The sequence below is a fragment of the Coregonus lavaretus genome (assembly GCF_964263955.1).
Source record: "Coregonus lavaretus genome assembly, contig: HAP1_SCAFFOLD_233, whole genome shotgun sequence".
In the NCBI taxonomy this organism is placed as follows: Eukaryota; Metazoa; Chordata; class Actinopteri; order Salmoniformes; family Salmonidae; genus Coregonus; species Coregonus lavaretus.
Window position 1 is genome coordinate 34,922 of NW_028166362.1, and position 23,812 is coordinate 58,733.

The following is a 23,812-nucleotide window of genomic DNA, read 5'->3' on the forward strand; positions in this document are numbered from 1 at the left end:
GTGTGTGTGTGTGTCCAGTGTGTGTGTGTGTCCAGTGTGTGTGTGTGTCCAGTGTTTGTGTGTCCAGTGTGTGTGTGTGTCCAGTGTGTGTGTGTCCAGTGTGTGTGTCCAGTGTGTCAGTGTGTGTGTCCTGTGTGTGTGTGTGTGTGTCCAGTGTTTGTGTGTTCAGTGTGTGTGTGTTCCCAGTGTGTGTGTGTGTGTGTGTACAGTGTGTGTGTGTGTGTGTGTGTGTGTGTGTGTCCAGTGTTACCATGGTTATTATTTACAGGGACACTGAGGAGTCAAGATAAACCCTAAACCCTGGATAGAGGGGCTCAGTGAATGTGGTGTAGAATGTGTTCAGGTGGGTCAGTGTGTCAGAGGAGACTCTGTAGAAGGACAGAGTGCCGGCTGGCCAGTCCAGATACACTCCTACTCTGTGGGAGCTGGAGGAGGGGACGTCTATGGTAGTGGACTTCTTATTGTGCCAGGCAGAGTAACGGTTGTCAGAGCAGAACAGACTCCAGGACTTGTCATTGTATCCAATCCCACAGTCACTACCCCCTCCTCTCCTGCTGATTCCTTTATATGCCACTCCTATATCAGCCCCTCTCCCACTCCACTCTACCTCCCAGTAACAGCGCCCAGTCAGACCCTCTCTACACAGCACCTGTCTCCAGCCCTCAAATCTCTCTGGGTGATCAGGATACGGCTGCTTCTCTCTCCTCCATGTCACCTTTCTGTTCTCCTCAGACAGAGAGAGGAGTCTGTTTACTGTGTTTGGGTCCAGTGTGAGATCCCAGACATCTGATGGATGAAACCAGACACAATATTAGAAATCATCATCATTCACTTTTCACTAATTCATTTAATGGAGATGTTTCTAGGTATCAAAAGGAGAAGTTAAGGTAACTTGAGATTTGTTCAATGATCATATGTTATACTGTATGGTAATATAAAACACACTTATTCCCATTAATTACACACACACACATCCTGAACACACACACACACACATCCTGTACACACACAAACACATTGAACACACACTCACACCTGTATGCATGGATGAACACAATCACACATCCTGAAAACACACACACTGGAAACACATCCTGAACACACATTGGACACACACACATCTTCATGCATGAACACACACACACATTTCTAAAGTAACATGAACACGCCACACACACACAGACACACACATTATCAAAGCAACTCTTTGTAAACTGTGGTGTCCCTGATTTGTGCTTCTGTAGAACTACAGCTGATATGTAATATGACCAAGTAAGTAATGATGGTGGTCTTTGACTTTGACTTCACTTGAATTAAGACTTATTCTTAGTCATATTCTTCCCAGCAGTCAACACTCACATTTTCTAAGTCCAGGTTTCATTGTGTTCTCTCCACCATGTTCCACACTGTAGCGGTAAGCAGAAGAACAGACAGTCATTGAGGGATACACCTGAACTCACACACACACACAACACACAAACTGGACACTCACACACACATTCAGCATATAACTTTGTATGAGCGGTGGTAAGAATGTTTGTCTGTGTGTGTGTGTGTGTGTGTGTGTGTCCAGTGTGTATGTGTGTGTCTCTGTGTGTGTGTGTGTGTCCTGTTTGTGTGTGTGTGTGTCCAGTTTGTGTGTGTCCAGTGTGTGTGTGTGTGTGTGTGTCCAGTATGTGTGTGTGTCCAGTTTGTGTGTGTCCAGTGTGTGTGTGTGTGTGTGTGTCCAGTTTGTGTGTTTGTCCAGTTTGTATCCACTGTGTGTGTGTTCAGTTTGTGTGTGTTTGTCAAGTGAATGTGTGTGTCTACTGTTTGTGTGTGTGTGTGTCCAGTGTGTGTCCAGTGTGTATCCAGTGTGTGTGTGTTTGTCTGTCCAGTGTGTCCAGTGTGTGTGTGTGTCCAGTGTGTTTGTGTGTGTGTGTGTGTGTGTCCAGTGTGTGTGTGTTTGTCCAGTGTATGTGTGTGTCCCCAGTGTGAGTGTGTGTGTGTGTGTGTGTGTGTGTGTGTCCAGTGTGTGTGTGTGTGTGTGTGTGTGTGTGTGTGTCTAGTGTGTGTGTGTCCAGTGTGTGTCCAATGTGTGTGTGTGTGTGTCCAGTGTGTGTGTTTGTCCAGTGTTTGTGTGTGTCCAGTGTGTGTACTGATACACGTGGGTCACTGGACACACACACACACACACACACACACACACACACACGGTCAGCATATAACTTAGTCCAAGTGGTGGTCAGAATGTTTGTCTTAACTAGCCTGATAACTCCAACATGTCTGATATGAACATTGACATAAACCCTCTACATACTTGAGTTTTTCCAGTCTCCAGTGTGGATCATCCAGTCCAGCAGAGAGCAGTCTGACTCCTGAGTCTCCTGGGTGATTGTAGCTCAGGTCCAGCTCTCTCAGGTGTGAGGGGTTTGACTTCAGAGCTGAGACCAGAGAAGCACAGCCTTCCTCTGTGACTAGACAGCCTGACAGCCTGCAAAGAGTCAAATCATATTAAAACCACACTGCTATTCTTTGGTGTTGAAAATAGTGGCAGTATATTTTTACAACATATTCAGATATATCAGTGTCCTGAAATCTGCCATATCTATTCATAAATTAATGTATCATTATTAGAAATTATCAAAGTATTGCTTGTAGATAGAAACATGTATAGTACAAATATTTGAGTAGACTGACCAGAGCAGTTTAAAAAGCAGTATCAGTCAAAAGACAGACAGTGAGGTATCAGATTTAGATTGTATTGAGTATACAGTCCACACCATATCTAGTTTGACAGTGAAGCTAACATTTTAAATGTGGCTCTATACTCCAGCATTTTGGATTTGAGATCAAATGTTTCATATGAGGTGACAGTATATAATGTCACCTTTTATTTGAGGGTATTTTAATACATATCTGTTTCACCATTTAGAAGTGAAAGCACTTTATGTATCTAGTCCCCCATTTGAAGAAGTCATAAGTATTCTGACCAATTCACTTATAGTGTATTAAAGTAGTCAAAAGTTGAGTATTTGGTCCCAAACTGGTTGGTTGCATTTGCAGTTTGTTTTGGTTGTGTTTTGGGTTATGTTTTGTCCAATAGTAACTGAATGGTGGATGATGACTGGAGTAATTGTCTGTCTAAGTGAGTAGATAACATGTTTCTAAACACTACTAAATTAATCCTGATGATGCCATGATTAAGAAAAAATATTTTATGAATCATGAATAATAATGAGTGAGAAAGTTACAGAGGCTACAACAAAACATGCTAACCTCTCACCATTACCAATAACAGAGGGGGAATGATCCTTGTTCCTCTGTAACTTTCTCATTCATCATCATTCACGATTCATTCATGATTATTCATAATCATGGTAGCATCCACATGAATGTAGAAGTGTTCAGAAACATCTTCTATTCTTACTGACAATACAAGTGAAGTGACTCCAAAATGACAGGACATTATTCACCATTCAGTTTCTATTGGGAAAAACATCATCTAAAACACAACCAAGACAAACTGCAAATGTATTCAACAAGTTTGCAGAATCACAGGCTTGATGTAATCACTGCAGGTAAGGAATATGGGACCAAATACTAAACTTATGTCTACTTTAATACAATATAAGTGAATATGTCCAAATTATTACGACTTCTTCAAATGGGAGAACTAGATACATCAAGTGCTTTCGTATCTAAACAGTAAAACAGGTATGTATGAAAATTCCCTCAAATAAAAGGTGACATTCTGTACTGTTGCCTAATATGAAACATTATATCTCAAATCCAGGATGCTGGAGCATAGCACCAAATTTAAAACTGTAAGCTTCACTGTCCAAACACATATGATGTGGACTATGTGTGCCTGGTAAACACATGTGGATCTGGTGAACAGTTATCACTTGTTGACCAACTACAGGAATACTGACCTCAGAGTCTCTAGTTTACAGTGGGGATTCCCCAGTCCAGCAGAGAGCAGCTTCACTCCTGAATCCTTCAGGTCATTGTTACTCAGGTCCAGCTCTCTCAGGTGTGAGGGGTTTGACTTCAGAGCTGAGACCAGAGAAGCACAGCCTTCCTCTGTGACTCCACAGAATGACAGCCTGACAAAGAGATCATCATGATTTCACAAACACACTGTTAATTTAACACCAGTAGTGTAGAAGGACAATGGCAGATGCATTTGGTTTATTCTCTTAAACAACATATAGATTCATCTTCCGTCTCCTAGAATTGTATGGTAATAATGTTATACTAATGTGAAAATCAATTCATTGATTAAATGTGTCCTGAAACCTGCCATATCTATTCATAAATGGATGTTTTATTATTAGAAATGACAAATTATCAAAGTATTGCTTGTAGATAGAAACATGCATATTACAAATATCTGAGTAGACTGACCAGACCAGTTTAAAAAGCAGTATCAGTCAAAAGACAGACAGTGAGATATCAGATTTAGATTGTATTGAGTATACAGTCCACACCATATCTATTTTGACAGTGAAGCTAACATTTTAAAAGTGACTCTATACTCCAGCATTTTGGATTTGAGATCAAATGTTTCATATAAAGTGACAGTATATAATGTCACCTTTTATTTGAGGGTATTTTAATACATATCTGTTTCACCGTTTAGAAATGAAAGCACTTTATGTATCTAGTCCATCCATTTGAAGAAGTCATAAGTATTCTGACCAATTCACTTATAGTGTACTAAAGTAGTCAAAAGTTGAGTATTTGGTCTGATATTCCTTGATCACAATGACTACATCAAGCTTGTGACTCAAACACGTTGGTTTCATTTGCAGTTTGTTTTGGTTGTGTTTTGGGTTATGTTTTGCCCAATAGTAACTGAATGGTGGATGATGACTGGAGTAATTTTCTGTCTAAGTGAGTAGATAACAGGTTTCTAAACACTACTAAATTAATCCTGATGATACCATGATTAAGAAAAATAATGAATGAATCATGAATAATAATGAGTGAGAGAGTTACAGAGGCTACAACAAAACATGCTAACCTCTCACCATTACCAATAACAGAGGGGGTATGATCCTTGTTCCTCTGTAACTTTCTCATTCATCATTCACGATTTACTCATGATTATTCATAATCATAGTAGCATCCACATGAATGTAGAAGTGTTCAGAAACATCTTCTATTCTTACTGACAATACAAGTGAAGTGACTCCAAAATGACAGGACATTATTCACCATTCAGTTTCTATTGGGAAAAACATCATCCAAAACACAACCAAGACAAACTGCAAATGTATTCAACAAGTTTGTAGAATCACAAGCTTGATGTAATCACTGTGGGTAAGGAATATGGGACCAAATACTAAACTTTTGACTAAATGAATTTGTCCAAATAATTACGACTTCTTCAAATGGGAGAACTAGATACATAAAGTGCTTTCGTATCTAAACACTAAAACAGATATGTATGAAAAACCTCAAATAAAAGGTGACATTCTGTACTGTTGCCTAATATGAAACATTCTATCTCAAATCCAAAATGCTGGAGCATAGCACCAAATGTAAAACTGTAAGCTTCACTGTCCAAACACATATGGTGTGGACTATGTGTGCCTGGTAAACACATGTGGATCTGGTGAACAGTTATCACTTGTTGACCAACTACAGGAATACTGACCTCAGAGTCTCCAGTTTACAGTGGGGATTCCCCAGTCCAGCAGAGAGCAGCTTCACTCCTGAATCCTTCAGGTCATTGTTACTCAGATCCAGCTCTCTCAGGTGTGAGGGGTTTGACTTCAGAGCTGAGACCAGAGAAGCACAGCCTTCCTCTGTGACTAGACAGCCTGACAGCCTGCACAGAGTCAAATCATATTAAAACAACACTGCAATTCTTTGGTGGTGAAAATAGTGGCAGTATATTTTTTCATTCATACCAGTGTCCTGAAACCTGTCATATATATATAATTATTAGAAAAAATCACAATATTGCTTGTAGATATAATAATGTATAGTACAAATATTTGAGTAGACTGACCAGAGCAGTTTAAAAAGCAGTATCAGTCAAAAGACAGACAGTGAGGTATCAGATTTAGATTGTATTGAGTATACAGTCCACACCATATATATTTTGACAGTGAAGCTAACATTTTAAATGTGGCTCATTTCTCCAGCATTGTGGATTTGAGATCAAATGTTTCATATGAGGTGAAAGAATATAATGTCACCTTTTATTTGAGGGTATTTTAATACATATCTGTTTCACCATTTAGAAATGAGAGCACTTTATGTATCTAGTCCCCCTATTTGAAGAAGTCATAAGTATTCTGACCAATTCACTTATAGTGTATTAAAGTTTTCAAAAGTTTAGTATTTGGTCTCAAATTCGTTGGTTGCATTTGCAGTTTGTTTTGGTTGTGTTTTGGGTTGTGTTTTGTCCAATAGTAACTGAAGGGTGGATGATGTATGGATTAATCTTCTTTCTAAGTGAGTAGATAACATGTTTCTAAACACAACTAAATGAATCCTGATGATGACATGAAGAACAATCATGAATGAATCATGAATAATAATGAGTGAGAAAGTTAAAGAGGCTACAACAAAACATGCTAACCTCTCACCATTACCAATAACAGAGGGGGTATGATCATCTGTAACTTTCTCATTCATCATCATTCACATGAATGTAGAAGTGTTCAGAAACATCTTCTATTCTTACTGACAATACAAGTGAAGTGACTCCAAAATGACAGGACATTATTCACCATTCAGTTTCTATTGGGAAAAACATCATCTAAAACACAACCAAAACAAACTGCAAATGTATTCAACAAGTTTGTAGAATCACAAGCTTGATGTAATCACTGCAGGTAAGGAATATGGGACCAAATACTAAACTTATGACTAAATGAATTTGTCCAAATAATTATGACTTCTTCAAATGGGAGAACTAGACACATAAAATGCTTTCATTTCTAAACAGTAACACAGATATGTATGAAAATATCCTCAAATAAAAGGTGACATTCTGTACTGTCGCCTAATATGAAACATTTTATCTGAAATCCAAAATGCTGGAGCATAGCAACAAATGTAAAACTGTAAGCTTCACTGTCCAAACACATATGGTGTGGACTATGTGTGCCTGGTAAACACATGTGGATCTGGTGAACAGTTATCACTTGTTGACCAACTACAGGAATACTGACCTCAGAGTCTCCAGTTTACAGTGGGGATTCCCCAGTCCAGCAGAGAGCAGCTTCACTCCTGAATCCTTCAGGTCATTGTTACTCAGATCCAGCTCTCTCAGGTGTGAGGGGTTTGACTTCAGAGCTGAGACCAGAGAAGCATAGCCTTCCTCTGTGACTAGACAGCCTGACAGCCTGTAAAGAGTCAAATCATATTAAAACCACACTGCTATTCTTTGGTGGTGAAAATAGTGGCAATATATTTTTTCAACATATTCAGATATATCAGTGTCCTGAAACCTGCCATATCTATTCATAAATTAGTGAATGTTTCATTATTAGAAATGATCATATATTGATTGTAGAGAGAAACATGTATAGTACGAATATTTGAGTGGACTGACCAGAGCAGTTTAAAAAGCAGTATCAGTCAAAAGACAGACAGTGAGGTATCAGATTTAGATTGTATTGAGTATACAGTCCACACCATATCTATTTTGACAGTGAAGATACAATTTTAAATGTGGCTCTATACTCCAGCATTTTGGATTTGAGAGCAAATGTTTTATATGAGGTGACAGTATATAATGTCACCTTTAATTTGAGAGAATTTTTATACATATCTGTTTCACCATTTAGAAAAATAAAAGCCCTTTATGTATCTAGTCCCCCTTTTTCAAGAAGTCAAGTATTCTGACCAATTAACTTCTAGTGTATTAAAGTAGTCAAAAGTTTAGTATTTGGTCCCATATTCTTTGAATGCAATGACTAAATCAAGTCTGTGACTGCCATGATTGAGAAAGATCATGAATGAATCATGAATAATAATGAGTGAGAAAGTTACAGAGGCTACAACAAAACATGCTAACCTCTCACCATTAACATCAAATAAAAGGTGACATTCTGTACTGTTGCCTAATATGAAACATTCTTTCTGAAATCTAAAATGCTGGAGCACAGCACCAAATGTAAAACTGTAAGCTTCACTGTCCAAACACATATGGTGTGGACTATGTGTGCCTGGTAAACACATGTGGATCTGGTGAACAGTTATCACTTGTTGACCAACTACAGGAATACTGACCTCAGAGTCTCCAGTTTACAGTGGGGATTCCCCAGTCCAGCAGAGAGCAGCTTCACTCCTGAATCATTCAGGTCATTGTTACTCAGATCCAGCTCTCTCAGGTGTGAGGGGTTTGACTTCAGAGCTGAGACCAGAGAAGCACAGCCTTCCTCTGTGACTAGACAGCCTGACAGCCTGCAAAGAGTCAAATCATATTAAAACCACACTGCTATTTTTTGGTGGTGAAAATAGTGGCAATATATTTTTTCAACATATTCAGATATATCAGTGTCCTGAAACCTGCCATATCTATTCATAAATCAATGAATGTTTCATTATTAGAAATGATCATATATTGATTGTAGAGAGAAACATGTATAGTACGAATATTTGAGTAAACTGACCAGAGCAGTTTAAAAAGCAGTATCAGTCAAAAGACAGACAGTGAGGTATCAGATTTAGATTGTATTGAGTATACAGTCCACACCATATCTATTTTGACAGTGAAGATAACATTTTAAATGTGGCTCTATACTCCAGCATTTTGGATTTGAGAGCAAATGTTTTTTATGAGGTGACAGTATATAATGTCACCTTTAATTTGAGAGAATTTTTATACATATCTGTTTCACCATTTAGAAAAATAAAAGCCCTTTATGTATCTAGTCCCCCTTTTTCAAGAAGTCAAGTATTCTGACCAATTAACTTCTAGTGTATTAAAGTAGTCAAAAGTTTAGTATTTGGTCCCATATTCTTTGAATGCAATGACTAAATCAAGTCTGTGACTGCCATGATTGAGAAAGATCATGAATGAATCATGAATAATAATGAGTGAGAAAGTTACAGAGGCTACAACAAAACATGCTAACCTCTCACCATTATCATCAAATAAAATGTGAGATTATGTACTGTTGCCTAATATGAAACATTATATCTCAAATCCAAAATGCTGGAGCATAGCACCAAATGTAAAACTGTAAACTTCACTGTCCAAACAAATATGGTGTGGACTATGTGTGCCTGGTAAACACATGTGGATCTGGTGAACAGTTATCACTTGTTGACCAACTACAGGAATACTGACCTCAGAGTCTCCAGTTTACAGTGGGGATTCTCCAGTCCAGCAGAGAGCAGCTTCACTCCTGAATTCTTCATGACATTGTTACTCAGGTCCAGCTCTCTCAGGTGTGAGGGGTTTGACTTCAGAGCTGAGACCAGAGAAGCACAGCCTTCCTCTGTGACTAGACAGCCTGACAGCCTGCAAAGAGTCAAATCATATTAAAACCACACTGCTATTCTTTGGTGGTGAAAATAGTGGCAGTATATTTTTAAAACATATTCAGATATATCAGTGTCCTGAAACCTGACATATCTATTCATAAATGAATGTATCATTATTAGAAATGATAAATTATCAAAGTATTGCTTGTAGATAGAAAAATGCATATGACAAATATTTGAGTAGACTGACCAGAGCAGTTTAAAAAGCAGTATCAGTCAAAAGACAGACAGTGACTTCTGACTAAATGAATTTGTCCAAATAATTACGACTTCTTCAAATGGGAGAACTAGACACATAAAATGCTTTCCTATCTAAACGGAAAAACAGATATGTATGAAAAACCTAAAATAAAAGGTGACATTATGTACTGTTGCCTAATATGAAACATTATATCTCAAATCCAAAATGCTGGAGTATAGCTCCAAATTTAAAACTGTAAGCTTCACTGTCCAAACACATATGATGTGGACTATGTGTGCCTGGTAAACACATGTGGATCTGGTGAACAGTTATCACTTGTTGACCAACTACAGGAATACTGACCTCAGAGTCTCCAGTTTACAGTGGGGATTCCCCAGTCCAGCAGAGAGCAGCTTCACTCCTGAATCCTTCAGGTCATTGTTACTCAGATCCAGCTCTCTCAGGTGTGAGGGGTTTGACTTCAGAGCTGAGACCAGAGAAGCACAGCCTTCCTCTGTGACTAGACAGCCTGACAGCCTGCAAAGAGTCAAATCATATTAAAACCACACTGCTATTCTTTGGTGGTGAAAATAGTGGCAGTATATTTTTACAACATATTCAGATATATCAGTGTCCTGAAACCTGCCATATCTATTCATAAATGAATGTATCATTATTAGAAATGATCATAATATTGCTTGTAGAGAGAAACATGTATAGTACAAATATTTGAGTAGACTGACCAGACCAGTTTAAAAAGCACTATCAGTCAAAAGACAGACAGTGAGGTATCAGATTTACCGTATTTTCCGCACTATAAGGCGCACCGGAGTATAAGCCGCAGCAGCTAAATTGAATGATGTGTACATATATAAGCTGCACTGGACTATAAGCCGCAGGTGTTTTATTGTTTAATTACCATATGTAAGGGTTCGTGCACAGAGGGGATTGTCGGGAAAGAGATGGCTGCTTGAGGAAGCTCCCATTTATTAACATTTCAACAAACAAGTTGCATATTTGCATAACGTATTCCAGCAAAATTAGTTAATAGCGTCACAATCATTTAACCACTTAACTTTGGTTATTTGTGAAAAACCTTGAAAAAGTGTGCACATCTTTGAATATGTATCTACATTATAGCCTACAGTAGTACCATAACAAAAAACAAAGCTTACAGCGCTTGGCGATTGGCGCAGTGGTCTAAGGCACTGCATCGCAGTGCTAACTGTGCCACTAGAGATCCTGGTTCGAATCCAGGCTCTGTCGCAGCCGGCCGCGACCGGGAGACTCATGGGCGGCGCACAATTTGCCCAGCGTCGTCCAGGGTAGGGGAGGGAATGGCCGGCAGGGATGTAGCTCAGTTGATAGAGCATGGCGTTTGCAACGCCAGGGTTGTGGGTTCGATTCCCACGGGGGGCCAGTATCAAAAAATATATATGCATTCACTAACTGTAAGTCGCTCTGGAAAAGAGCGTCTGCTAAATGACTAAAATGTAAATGTATGCAATATCAATGGCTAAAGTAAATGTGTTTTTTTAAAAGTTCAAAATAAAGTCCCTTTAACACGACAGTAAGCGCGTAAACCTAAAGTTGCAGCAACACGGCTGCTTAAAATATACGGTAATCAGCCTACCAGAAAAGTCATTAATCCTCGTCTTCATCTTTTAGGCTAAGGTGCAGTACACGGCTGTAACCAGAAAAGTCAAGTCATTAATCCTCATCTCCGTCTTCTTCCTGCGTACTAAAACCACCAAAGTCCTCATCTTCAGTGTCGGAAACGAACAGGCTCAGGGTTGCTTCGTCAGCCACTCTCCTCTCTCCTTCGTTGACGCTCTCAAAACCAACGAACTTCTCTTCGTCACTGACGGAATCGAACAGCCTCTGAAGGGCCTCAGCTGTGGCGGCGTCCTCCTCTTCATCACGCAGCAGTCCAGCCTTTCGGAACCCGTTAATGATCGTGGATGTTTTGACACTCCTCCACGCTATCAGGATCCACTCGCAAACTTGAGCGAAAGTTGCTTTTCGCATGCGACCAGTTTTGGTGAATGATTTATCGCCGCTAGTCATCCACGCCTCCCACTGAACGCGTAGTGCCACTTTGAACGCACGATTGACACTGATGTCGAGTGGCTGCAGATGCTTCGTTGTGCCCCCAGGAATCACAGCTGGAATCGAGTTTGTGCTCTTGATGGCTGCTTTCACATAATCCGTTATATGGGCCCTCATGCTGTCCAAAACGAGCAAAGCTTTTTTTGGGCGAAAGAATCCTCCAGGGCGCTTGACGTAGCACTCATTCAGCCACTCATTCAGCCACACATTCAGCCACTCATTCATTATGCTTTCCATCATCCACCCTTTCTTGTTGACTTTAAAAGAGATGCCTTTCAGGATCTTTTCTTTTGGCATTGTAATCCGCTTAAAAATCACCATTAGCGGAAGCTTTAATCCAGATGCTGTGCAGCCAAGAACACAAGTGAAATTCGTTCTCTTGTGGGCAGTGGTTCTCAACGTGATGGACGATTCACCTTTCTTGTTAACAGTCCTAGTGAGAGGTAGGTCAAACGTCAAAGGCACTTCATCCATATTTATGATCTGGTCCGGTCCGATGGAATATTCCTCTATCATTCTTTGTGTGAATTCGCCGAAGTTTGTTATTTTTTCCTGGTAGTCGGGAGGGATTTGCTGACACACAGTCGTCCGCGCCCTGATGGAGAGTCCCTTTCGTCTCATAAATCTGAAACACCAGGATGGTCCACCTCTAAAATTTTCAATTTTCATTTCGGTGGTGACTGTTTCAGCTTTCAGTCGGATCTGCACGGTGGAAACACCTCGGCCGTCTGCTCTCTGTGTGTTCACCCAATCTTCAAGAAAGTCTTCAAGTTCGGGCCATCTGCTTTTATTACCTTTTTGTATTGAGACAGTTCTTCCCGCTGGCGTCTCCAACGTCTCACCATTGACTCATTGATGCCAAGGCTACGTGCACCAGCTCTATTTCCTTCTTTTACAGCCAGATTGACTGCCTTTAACTTAAAAGCTGCATCATATGCATTTCTACGTTTGTTTTCCATAATGAGGGTTTGTGCATGAAAACTTCCTTTGCACAAACTGTCTCGCTCTCGTAATGTCTGTCTGTCTTGCTCTCGTTCTGTCTCTCGTTCTGTCTCTCGTACCACTCTCGGTTCCACTTTTACTTTTGCGCGCTACCTGTCTCACTCTTTTCCGGCCTCCAGCTTTTCCTGCTGGAGCCCGCCGCTTAAAGGTGGGGGGCGCGGACCGGTCATAGAGCCCATAGAGTTAAAGTTGGTGGACTGTAACCTGTAAAATCCATAGATTTAGGAGGTCTTCTAGTGGCCGTTAGCTGTAAAAATCCATACATTAGCCGCACCGTTATATAAGCCGCAGGGGTCGAAAAATTTGAAAAAAGGCGCGGCTTATAGTCCGAAAATTACGGTAGATTGTATTGAGTATACAGTCCACACCATATACAGTGGGGAAAAAAAGTATTTAGTCAGCCACCAATTGTGCAAGTTCTCCTACTTAAAAAGATGAGAGAGGCCTGTAATTTTCATCATAGGTACACGTCAACTATGACAGACAAATTGAGGGAAAAAAATCCAGAAAATCACATTGTAGGATTTTTTATGAATTTATTTGCAAATGATGGTGGAAAATAAGTATTTGGTCACCTACAAACAAGCAAGATTTCTGGCTCTCACAGACCTGTAACTTCTTCTTTAAGAGGCTCCTCTGTCCTCCACTCGTTACCTGTATTAATGGCACCTGTTTGAACTTGTTATCAGTATAAAAGACACCTGTCCACAACCTCAAACAGTCACACTCCAAACTCCACTATGGCCAAGACCAAAGAGCTGTCAAAGGACACCAGAAACAAACTTAAAAAGATGAGAGAGGCCTGTAATTTTCATTATATGTACACATCAACTATGACAGACAAAATGAGGAAAAAAAATCCAGAAAATCACATTGTAGGATTTTTTATGAATTTATTTGCAAATTATGGTGGAAAATAAGTATTTGGTCAATAATAAAAGTTTCTCAATACTTTGTTATATACCCTTTGTTGGCAATGACACAGGTCAAACGTTTTCTGTAAGTGTTCACAAGGTTTTCACAAACTGTTGCTGGTATTTTGGCCCATTCCTCCATGCAGATCTCCTCTAGAGCAGTGATGTTTTGGGGCTGTCGCTGGGCAAAACGGACTTTCAACTCCCTCCAAAGATTTTCTATGGGGTTGAGATGTGGAGACTGGCTAGGCCACTCCAGGACCTTGAAATGCTTCTTACGAAGCCACTCCTTCGTTGCCCGGGCGATGTGTTTGGGATCATTGTCATGCTGAAAGACCCAGCCACATTTAATCTTCAATGCCCTTGCTGATGGAAGGAGGTTTTCACTCAAAATCTCATGATACATGGCCCCATTCATTCTTTCCTTTACACGGATCAGTCGTCCTGGTCCCTTTGCAGAAAAACAGCCCTAAAGCATGATGTTTCCACCCCCATGCTTCACAGTAGGTATGGTGTTATTTGGATGCAACTCAGCATTCTTTGTCCTCCAAACACGACGAGTTGAGTTTTTACCAAAAATTTCTATTTTGGTTTCATCTGACCATATGACATTCTCCCAATCCTCTTCTGGATCATCCAAATGCACTCTAGCAAACATCAGATGGGCCTGGACATGTACTGGCTTAAGCAGGGGGACACGTCTGGCACTGCAGGATTTGTGTCCCTGGCGGCGTAGTGTGTTACTGATGGTAGGCTTTGTTACTTTGGTCCCAGCTCTCTGCAGGTCATTCACTAGGTCCCCCCGTGTGGTTCTGGGATTTTTGCTCACCGTTCTTGTGATCATTTTGACCCCACGGGGTGAGATCTTGCATGGAGCCCCAGATCGAGGGAGATAATCAGTGGTCTTGTATGTCTTCCATTTCCTAATAATTGCTCCCACAGTTGATTTCTTCAAACCAAGCTGCTTACCTATTGCAGATTCAGTCTTCCCAGCCTGGTGCAGGTCTACAATTTTGTTTCTGGTGTCCTTTGACAGATCTTTGGTCTTGGCCATAGTGGAGTTTGGAGTGTGACTGTTTGAGGTTGTGGACAGGTGTCTTTTATACTGATAACAAGTTCAAACAGGTGCCATTAATACAGGTAATGAGTGGAGGACAGAGGAGCCTCTTAAAGAAGAAGTTACAGGTCTGTGAGAGCCAGAAATCTTGCTTGTTTGTAGGTGACCAAATACTTATTTTCCACCATCATTTGCAAATAAATTCATTAAAAATCCTACAATGTGATTTTCTGGATTTTTTTCCCTCAATTTGTCTGTCATAGTTGACGTGTACCTATGATGAAAATTACAGGCCTCTCTCATCTTTTTAAGTGGGAGAACTTGCACAATTGGTGGCTGACTAAATACTTTTTTTCCCCACTGTATGTATTTTGACAGTGAAGCTAACATTTTAAATGTGTCTCTATACTCCAGCATTTTGGATTTGAGATCAAATGTTTCATACGAGGTGACAGTATATAATGTCACATTTTATTTGAGGATATTTTAATACATATCTGTTTCACCGTTTAGAAATGAAAGCACTTTATGTATCTAGTCCCCCTATTTGAAGAAGTCATAAGTATTCTGACCAATTCACTTATAGTGTATTAAAGTAGTCAAAAGTTTAGTATTTGGTCCCAAACTCATTGGTTGCATTTGCAGTTTGTTTTGGTTGTGTTTTGGGTTATGTTTTGACCTAAAGTAACTGAATGGTGGATGATGACTGGAGTAATTTTCTGTCTAAGTGAGTAGACAACATGTTTCTAAACACTACTAAATTAATCCTAATGATGCTATGATTAATAAAAATAATGAATGAATCATGAATAATAATGAATGAGAAAGTTACAGAGGCTACAACAAAACATGCTAACCTCTCACCATTAACATCACATAAACGGTGACATTCTGTACTGTTGCCTAATATGAAACATTATATCTCAAATCCAAAATGCTGGAGCATAGCACCAAATTTAAAACTGTAAGCTTCACTGTCCAAACACATATGGTGTGGACTATGTGTTCCTGGTAAACACATGTGGATCTGGTGAACAGTTATCACTTGTTGACCAACTACAGGAATACTGACCTCAGAGTCTCCAGTTTACAGTGGGGATTCCCCAGTCCAGCAGAGAGCAGCTTCACTCCTGAATTCCTCAGGTCATTGTTACTCACGTCCAGCTCTCTCAGGTGTGAGGGGTTTGACTTCAGAGCTGAGACCAGAGAAGCACAGCCTTCCTCTGTGACTAGACAGCCTGACAGCCTGCAAAGAGTCAAATCATATTAAAACCACACTGCTATTCTTTGGTGGTGAAAATAGTGGCAGTATATTTTTTTCAACATATTCAGATATATCAGTGTCCTGAAACCTGCCATATCTATTCATAAATTATCAAAGTATTGCTTGTAGAGAGACAAATATAAAAGTACAAATACAGTGGTGTGAAAAAGTGTTTGCCCCCTTCCTGATTTGTTATTTGTTTGCATGTTTGTCACACTTAAATGTTTCAGATCATCAAACAAATTTAAATATTAGTCAAAGATAACACAAGTAAACACAAAATGCAGTTTTGAAATGAAGGTTGTTATTATTAAGGGAAAACAAAATCCAAACCTACATGGCCCTGTGGGAAAAAGTGTTTGCCCCCCCTGTTATAACACAACTCAACTGTGGTTTATCACACCTGAGTTCAATTCCTCTAGCCACACCCAGGCCTGATTACTGCCACACATGTTCTCAATCAAGGAATCACTTAAATAGGACCTGCCTGACAAAGTTAAGTAGACCAAAATATCCTCAAAAGCTAGACATCATGCCGAGATCAAAGAAATTCAGGAACAAATGAGAAAGAAAGTAATTGAGATCCATCAGTCTGGAAAAGGTTATAAAGCCATTTCTAAAGCTTTGGGACTCCAGCGAACCACAGTGAGAGCCATTATCCACAAATGGCGAAAACATGGAACAGTGGTGAACCTTTCCAGGAGTGACCGGCCGACCAAAATAACCCCAAGAGCGTAGCGACGACTCATCCAAGAGATCACAAAAGACCCCACAACAACATCCAAAGAGCTGCAGGCCTCACTTACTCAGTTAAAGTCAGTGTTCATGACTCCACCATAAGAAAGAGACTGGGCAGAAATGGCCTGCATGGCAGAGTTCCAAGACGAAAACCACTGCTGAGCAAAAAAACCATTAAGGCTCGTCTCGTTTTTGCCAGAAAAACTCTTGATGATCCCCAAGACCTTTGGGAAAATACTCTGTGGACTGACGAGACAAAAGTTGCACTTTTTGGAAGGTGTGTGTCCCATTACATCTGGCATAAAAGTAACACCGCATTTCAGAAAAAGAACATCATACCAACAGTAAAATATGGTGGTGGTAGTGTGATGGTCTGGGCCTGTTTTGCTGCTTCAGGACCTGGAAGACTTGCTGTGATAAATGGAACCATGAATTCTGCTGTCTACCAACAAATCCTGAAGGAGAATGTCCGGCCATCTGTTTGTGACCTCAAGCTGAAGCAAACTTGGATTCTGCAGCAGGACAATGATCCAAAACACACCAGCAAGTTCACCTCTTAATGGCTGAAGAAAAACAAAATGAAGACTTTGGAGTGGCCTAGTCAAAGTCCTGACCTGAATCCTATTGAGATGCTGTGGCATGACCTTAAAAAGGCAGTTCATGCTCGAAAACCCTCCAATGTGGCTGAATTACAACAATTCTGCAAAGATGAGTGGGCCAAAATTCCTCCACAGCGCTGTAAAAACTTCATTGGAATTCAAATGTTTGATTGCAGTTGTTGCTGCTAAGGGTGGCCCAACCAGTTATTAGGTTGTAGGGGGCAATCACTTTTTCACACAGGGCCATGTGGGTTTGGATTTTGTTTTCCCTTAATAATAACAACCTTCATTTCAAAACTGCATTTTGTGTTTACTTGTGTTATCTTTGACTAATATCTAAATTTGTTTGATGATCTGAAACATTTAAGTGTGACAAACATGCAAACAAATAAGAAATCAGAAAGGGGGCGAACACTTTTTCACACCACTGTAAAACTGTAAGCTTCACTGTCCAAACACATATGGTGTGGACTATGTTTGCCTGGTAAACACATGTGGATCTGGTGAACAGTTATCACTTGTTGACCAACTACAGGAATACTGACCTCAGAGTCTCCAGTTTACAGTGGGGATTCCCCAGTCCAGCAGAGAGCAGCTTCACTCCTGAATCCTTCAGGTCATTGTTACTCAGGTCCAGCTCTCTCAGGTGTGAGGGGTTTGACTTCAGAGTTGAGACCAGAGAAGCACAGCCTTCCTCTGTGACTAGACAGCCTGACAGCCTGTAAAGAGTCAAATCATATTAAAACCACACTGCTATTCTTTGGTGGTGAAAATAGTGGCAGTATATTTTTTCAACATTTTCAGATACATCAGTGTCCTGAAACCTGCCATATCTATTCATAAATTAACGTATCATTATTAGAAATGACAAATTATCAAAGTATTGCTTGTAGAGAGAAAAATATAAAGTACAAATATTTGAGTAGACTGACCAGAGCAGTTTAAAAAGCAGTATCAGTCAAAAGACTGACAGTGAGGTATCAGATTTAGATTGTATTGAGTATACAGTCCACACCATATCTATTTTGACAGTGAAGCTAACATTTTAAATGTGGCTCTGTACTCCAGCATTTTGGATTTGAGATCAAATGTTTCATATGAGGTGACAGTATATAATGTCACCTTTTATTTGAAGGTATTTTTATACAAGTCTCTTTCACCTTTTAGAAAAAATAAAAGCACTTTACGTGTCTAGTCCCCCTATTTCAAGAAGTCATAAGTATTCTGACCAATTCACTTATAGTGTATTAAAGTAGTCAAAAGTTGAGTATTTAGTCCCAAACTCATTGGTTGCATTTGCAGTTTGTTTTGGTTGTGTTTTGGGTTATGTTTTGCCCGATAGTAACTGAATGGTGGATGATGGCTGGAGTAAATTTCTGTCTAAGTGAGTAATTAACATGTTTCTAAACATAACTAAATTAATCCTGATGATGCCATGATTAAGAAAAATCATGAATGAATCATGAATAATAATGAATGAGAAAGTTACAGAGGCTACAACAAAACATGCTAACCTCTCACCATTAACATTAAATAAAAAGGTGACATTCTGTACTGTTGCCTAATATGAAACATTATATCTCAAATCCAAAATGCTGGAGCATAGCACCAAATGTAAAACTGTAAGCTTCACTGTCCAAACACATATGGTGTGGACTATGTGTGCCTGGTAAACACATGTGGATCTGGTGAACAGTTATCACTTGTTGACCAACTACAGGAATACTGACCTCAGAGTCTCCAGTTTACAGTGGGGATTACCCAGTCCAGCAGAGAGCAGATTCACTCCTGTATCCTTCAGGTCATTGTTACTCAGATCCAGCTCTCTCAGGTGTGAGGGGTTTGACTTCAGAGCTGAGACCAGACAAGCACAGCCTTTCTCAGTGACTCCACAGCCTGACAGCCTGACAGAGAGATCATCATGATTTCACAAACACACTGTTAATTTAACACCAGTAGTGTAGAAGGACAATGGCAGAAGGACAATGGCAGATGCATTTGGTTTATTCTCTTAAACAACATATAGATTCATCTTCTGTCTCCTAGAATTGTATGGTCATATTGTTATACTAATTTGAAGATCAATGCATTGATTCAATATGTTTTTCAATAATACATATATTTCTCTAAACTGAACATTTCTTCCTGATGATTAGTACTTAAATGTCATTTTATGTACTCACAGAGCAGCTCTGGAGGCTTTGACCACTGGCAGCAGCCTCAGAAGACCTTCCTCTGACCTGAAGTATTTCTTCAGGTCAAACACATCCAGCTCCTTTTCTGAAGTCAGCAACACAAAGACCAGAGCTGACCACTGTGCAGGTGACAGTTCTTCTTTTGAGAGACTTCCTGATCTCAGGTAGCTTTGGATCTCCTCCACTAGAGAATGGTCATTCAGTTCATTCAGACAGTGGAACAGATTGATGCACCTCTCTGGAGAGGGATTCTCCCTGATCTTCTTCTTGATGTACTTGACTGTTTCTTCATGGCTCTGTGAGCTGCTTCTTGTCTTTGTCAGTAGACCTCGTAAGTGCTTCTGATTGGACTCCAGTGAGAGGCCCAGAAGGAAGCGGAGGAAAAGGTCCAGGATTCCCGTCTCACTTTGTAAGGCTTTATCCACAGCACTCTTGAAGACAGTAACTTCAGTAACTTGCGGTTCGGCCATTAGATTCTCATTGTTGTTGATGAATGAGAGGAACACATATACAGCAGCCAGAAACTCCTGAATGCTTAGATGCACGAAGCAGTACACCTTGTCCTGGTACAGCACACATTCCTCTTTAAAGAGCTGTGTGCACAATCCTGAGTACACTGAGGCTTCATTGACATCAATGCCAGCCTCTTTCAGGTCTTCTTCATAGAAAATCAGATTGCCGTCAACAAGCTCTTGAAAAGCCAGTTTTCCCAGTGACAGAATGCTCTCTTTATTCCAGTGTGGAACTGTCTCTTCTTTCCCAAGATACTTTTCATTCTTCTGTTTGGTATGAAACTCCACAAGGTGTGAGTACATCTCAGTCAGAGTCTTGGGCATCTCGTCTCTCTTATGTTTCAACATGTGTTCAAGGACTGTTGCAGAAATCCAACAGAAGACTGGAATGTGGCACATGATGTGGAGGCTCCTTGATGTCTTTATGTGTGAGATGATTCTGCTGGCCAGGTCCTCATCATTGAATCTCTTCCTGAAGTACTCCTCCTTCTGTGGGTCATTGAACCCTCGTACCTCTGTCACCTGGTCAACACACCCTGAAGGGATCTGATTGGCTGCTGCAGGTCGGGTAGTTATCCAGAGGAGAGCAGAGGGAAGCAGATTTCCCTTGATGAGATTTGTCAGCAGAACATCCACTGAGGTTGACTCTGTGACGTCACAGCAGATCTTGTTCTTCTGGAAGTCTAGGGGCAGTCGGCACTCATCCAGACCATCAAAGATGAACAGAACTTTGTACTTGTCGTAGTTGGATATTATTGATTCTTTGGTTTCCATTGAGAAGTGACTGAGAAGTTCAATCAATGTGTGTTTTTCCCCGTTCATCAAATTCAGCTCCCGAAAAGGGAATGAAAATACAAATTGGACATCCTGATTTGCTTTTCCTTCAGCCCAGTCCAGAATGAACTTCTGCACAGAGACTGTTTTTCCAATGCCAGCGACTCCCTTTGTCAGCACAGTCCTGATAGGCTTGTCTTGTCCAGTTAAGGGTCTGAAGATGTCGTTACATTTGATTGCAGTCTCTGGTCTTGCTTGTTTCCTGGTTGTTGTCTCAATCTGTCTCAGCTCATGTTCATTATTGACCTCTCCTGTTCCACCCTCTGTGATGTAGAGCTCTGTGTAGATCTTATTGAGAAGTGTTGGGTTTCCTTGTTTAGCGATCCCCTCAAATACACATTGAAACTTCTTCTTTAGATTAGATTTGAGTTCACGTTGGCAAATCACAGCAAGCTCATCTGAATGAAGAACTAACACAGATTATATTAATATTAAGTCTGTTTTAAAGCCTACAGTATTGTAAGGATGTTTTCTAAAGTTTACTCTCTTAACTGTTTTCATAATGCATTACAGACTGGTGTGACTGATTTATATCATTATTGATGGTATTATTAATGTTGAAAACTAGGCCAAAACATAGACCCTGATAGGCCTACATGTTATTTCAGACAGCCTCCAGTAGCCTGGGCAAGATGTAGGCAAGATGTAAGCTGAATGATTTACCAGCTTGCTTAGTTCAAATTGACAGATTCATTTATTTAACATGAATAACAAGACGATTTTGAGGTAGGAAGTGCTTCTGTTACCAAGTAACCTGCTGGAATAGGCTACTGAGAATGGGGTCGTTATTTCAATCAATGAATCAAATATTAATAATATGATAATGAACTGATTAGGACAATGCTTGTCAACAACAGCCAGGTAATATTTTTTTTAATCTGTTGCCCCTGCTGCTACTTGATGAGGTCACTAGGTGTAGTATTAAGGCTGCTACAATATCATTGAGTTACACAGCTACTTTAGCTGTACTTTAGCTACAGCTTTTAAATGTTTGTTATAAAACAGCATTCAACATGAGGCAGACAGCTCTTACTTTTCTCCAGTGTGTCAGCAAGCTCCTTCTGGTTCATTTTCCTCAGGACGTGCAGTGTGATCTTCAGAGCCCCCTCTCTGGCACTGCTCTCCTGCTTCTCATCTTCAGCGTCCACCACTTCCTTATCCTGCTTCTGACTCTCAAAGCCTCCTGGGAATTCTGGACTAAGAATCCTCTTGAACATCTTCAGCTCATTCTTCACAAATGTCATAATATTCTCTTCAAGCAACTGAAATAAATCAAGTAAATAAGTTAAGCTAGAGAAGAAATGCTTTCTCATTAACACATGAATGAATGATTGACAGATCAACTTTACTTGAGGTAAACAAAAACAAATGTACATAACAGGACCACATACACTGAATATGGAGGCCAGGTCTGTTTGATGACTCTGGGAAGACTGACCACTGAGAATCTCTGACTCTGATCTCTCCTGTTGGTTTCTGTGGACAAAACATCAGATTACATTTCCTCATCCAGGGAGTACACGTACACACACACACATACACACGTACACACACACACACACGTACACACACACACACACACACACACACACACACACACACACACACACACACACACACACACACACACACACACACACACACACACACACACACACACACACACACACACACACAGGGAGGGAATGTAGTGTTTGTTTAATATTGTTTCAGGACTATGAAAATGGAAAAAAGGGTTAGCCTATGGATTATGAAAACAACAAAAAGAAATGGGAAAATGGGAGAGGAGAAATGACTAGAGACAGTGTTGTTTAACTCACTGAACATGACCCATGAGTTCTTCTTACCTTTGTTCAGTAGAAAAGTCTCCCTCTCTAAAGTGTTCAGGAAGACCCATAGACCAGTCACTCTTCATGGACACACAGCTGGGTACAGGGGAGGCTGGTCTCTCCTGCTTGATTGGACTTCAACACAACAGAGACAAACATTACGTCTCTCATCTACTCTGAGCTCAGATGGGGAAACAAGAGTTTCATTCCAAAACGCTATATATCCATTTTCAGAAATGTTGGTCAATTTGCTTTTATTGTTTAAAGAAATTCTGAAAGAGATTGGTGTGTTTTTTCACTAGCTAATCATGGTATGTGATTGTTCAATGACAGACATGTATTTGTTTAAAATCTATCACTTGATGGTTTCATTTCAGAGAGACAAATAATCATGTTTTTTTGCACAATGCTATATCTGCCTCACTCTCAGAGAAATAATTAGTACTGCTAGGTTTACACAGTAATAATATATATCTGCCTCACTCTCAGAGAAATAAGTAGTACTGCTAGGTTTTACACAGTAATAATATATATCTGCCTCACTCTCAGAGAAATAAGTGCCTCACTCTCAGAGAAATAAGTAGTACTGCTAAGTTTTACATAGTGAAATTTGACCGATCAGCTCAATTTTATGTAGCAAAATTTGAAATTTGTGTTTTTTACATTGGATAAAAGTAGAGACTCAGCTAGAAAAAGGTATATCATACACTACAGTTGAGGAACAATGGGAAAGTAATTCTGCTTTGAAAGATGATAAACTTGTAACCTCTCTTTGAGAACATGGCCTTTAAATGTTTTGGTTCACCTACTGGAGAGCTCTTCTTTATCTACAGTGGTGTTACTTTGGCAGATAATGTCACCCATCTAAATAAATAGTATATATATAAATAAATAAATAAATATATATATATATATATAGTTAACTAAATGTATGGTGTTTTTGGTTTATGTCAGTTTCATTGTTTGTCATGCTATAAATGGTTATTTTATGGTTGTAAGTGGTACAATGAACTAGAAAATGTCATATTTTGTAATTCTGAGCAATTACTACTTTGGTAAGGATATACACTTTATTCAGTACTA

The 23,812-nt window shown here is 39.8% G+C and overlaps 1 protein-coding gene across 1 annotated transcript; it reads right to left on the minus strand.

The window, feature by feature from the left end:
• Window positions 1–219: 219 nt before the first annotated feature.
• On the minus strand, window positions 220–22,373 carry LOC311114816 (NACHT, LRR and PYD domains-containing protein 12-like). Its single transcript, XM_084190051.1, has 13 exons — window positions 22,292–22,373; window positions 21,934–22,162; window positions 19,578–21,298; window positions 17,905–18,074; window positions 15,831–16,004; window positions 10,040–10,213; window positions 9,299–9,472; window positions 8,236–8,409; window positions 7,190–7,346; window positions 5,645–5,790; window positions 3,932–4,088; window positions 2,289–2,469; window positions 220–786 (listed from the first exon to the last, which is right to left on the minus strand). Exons 2-13 carry the CDS (start codon window positions 22,142–22,144, stop codon window positions 263–265), a joined length of 3,963 nt encoding a protein of 1,320 aa, XP_084046177.1. The 5' UTR covers window positions 22,145–22,162; window positions 22,292–22,373; the 3' UTR covers window positions 220–262.
• Between the last annotated feature and the right edge of the window lie 1,439 nt (window positions 22,374–23,812).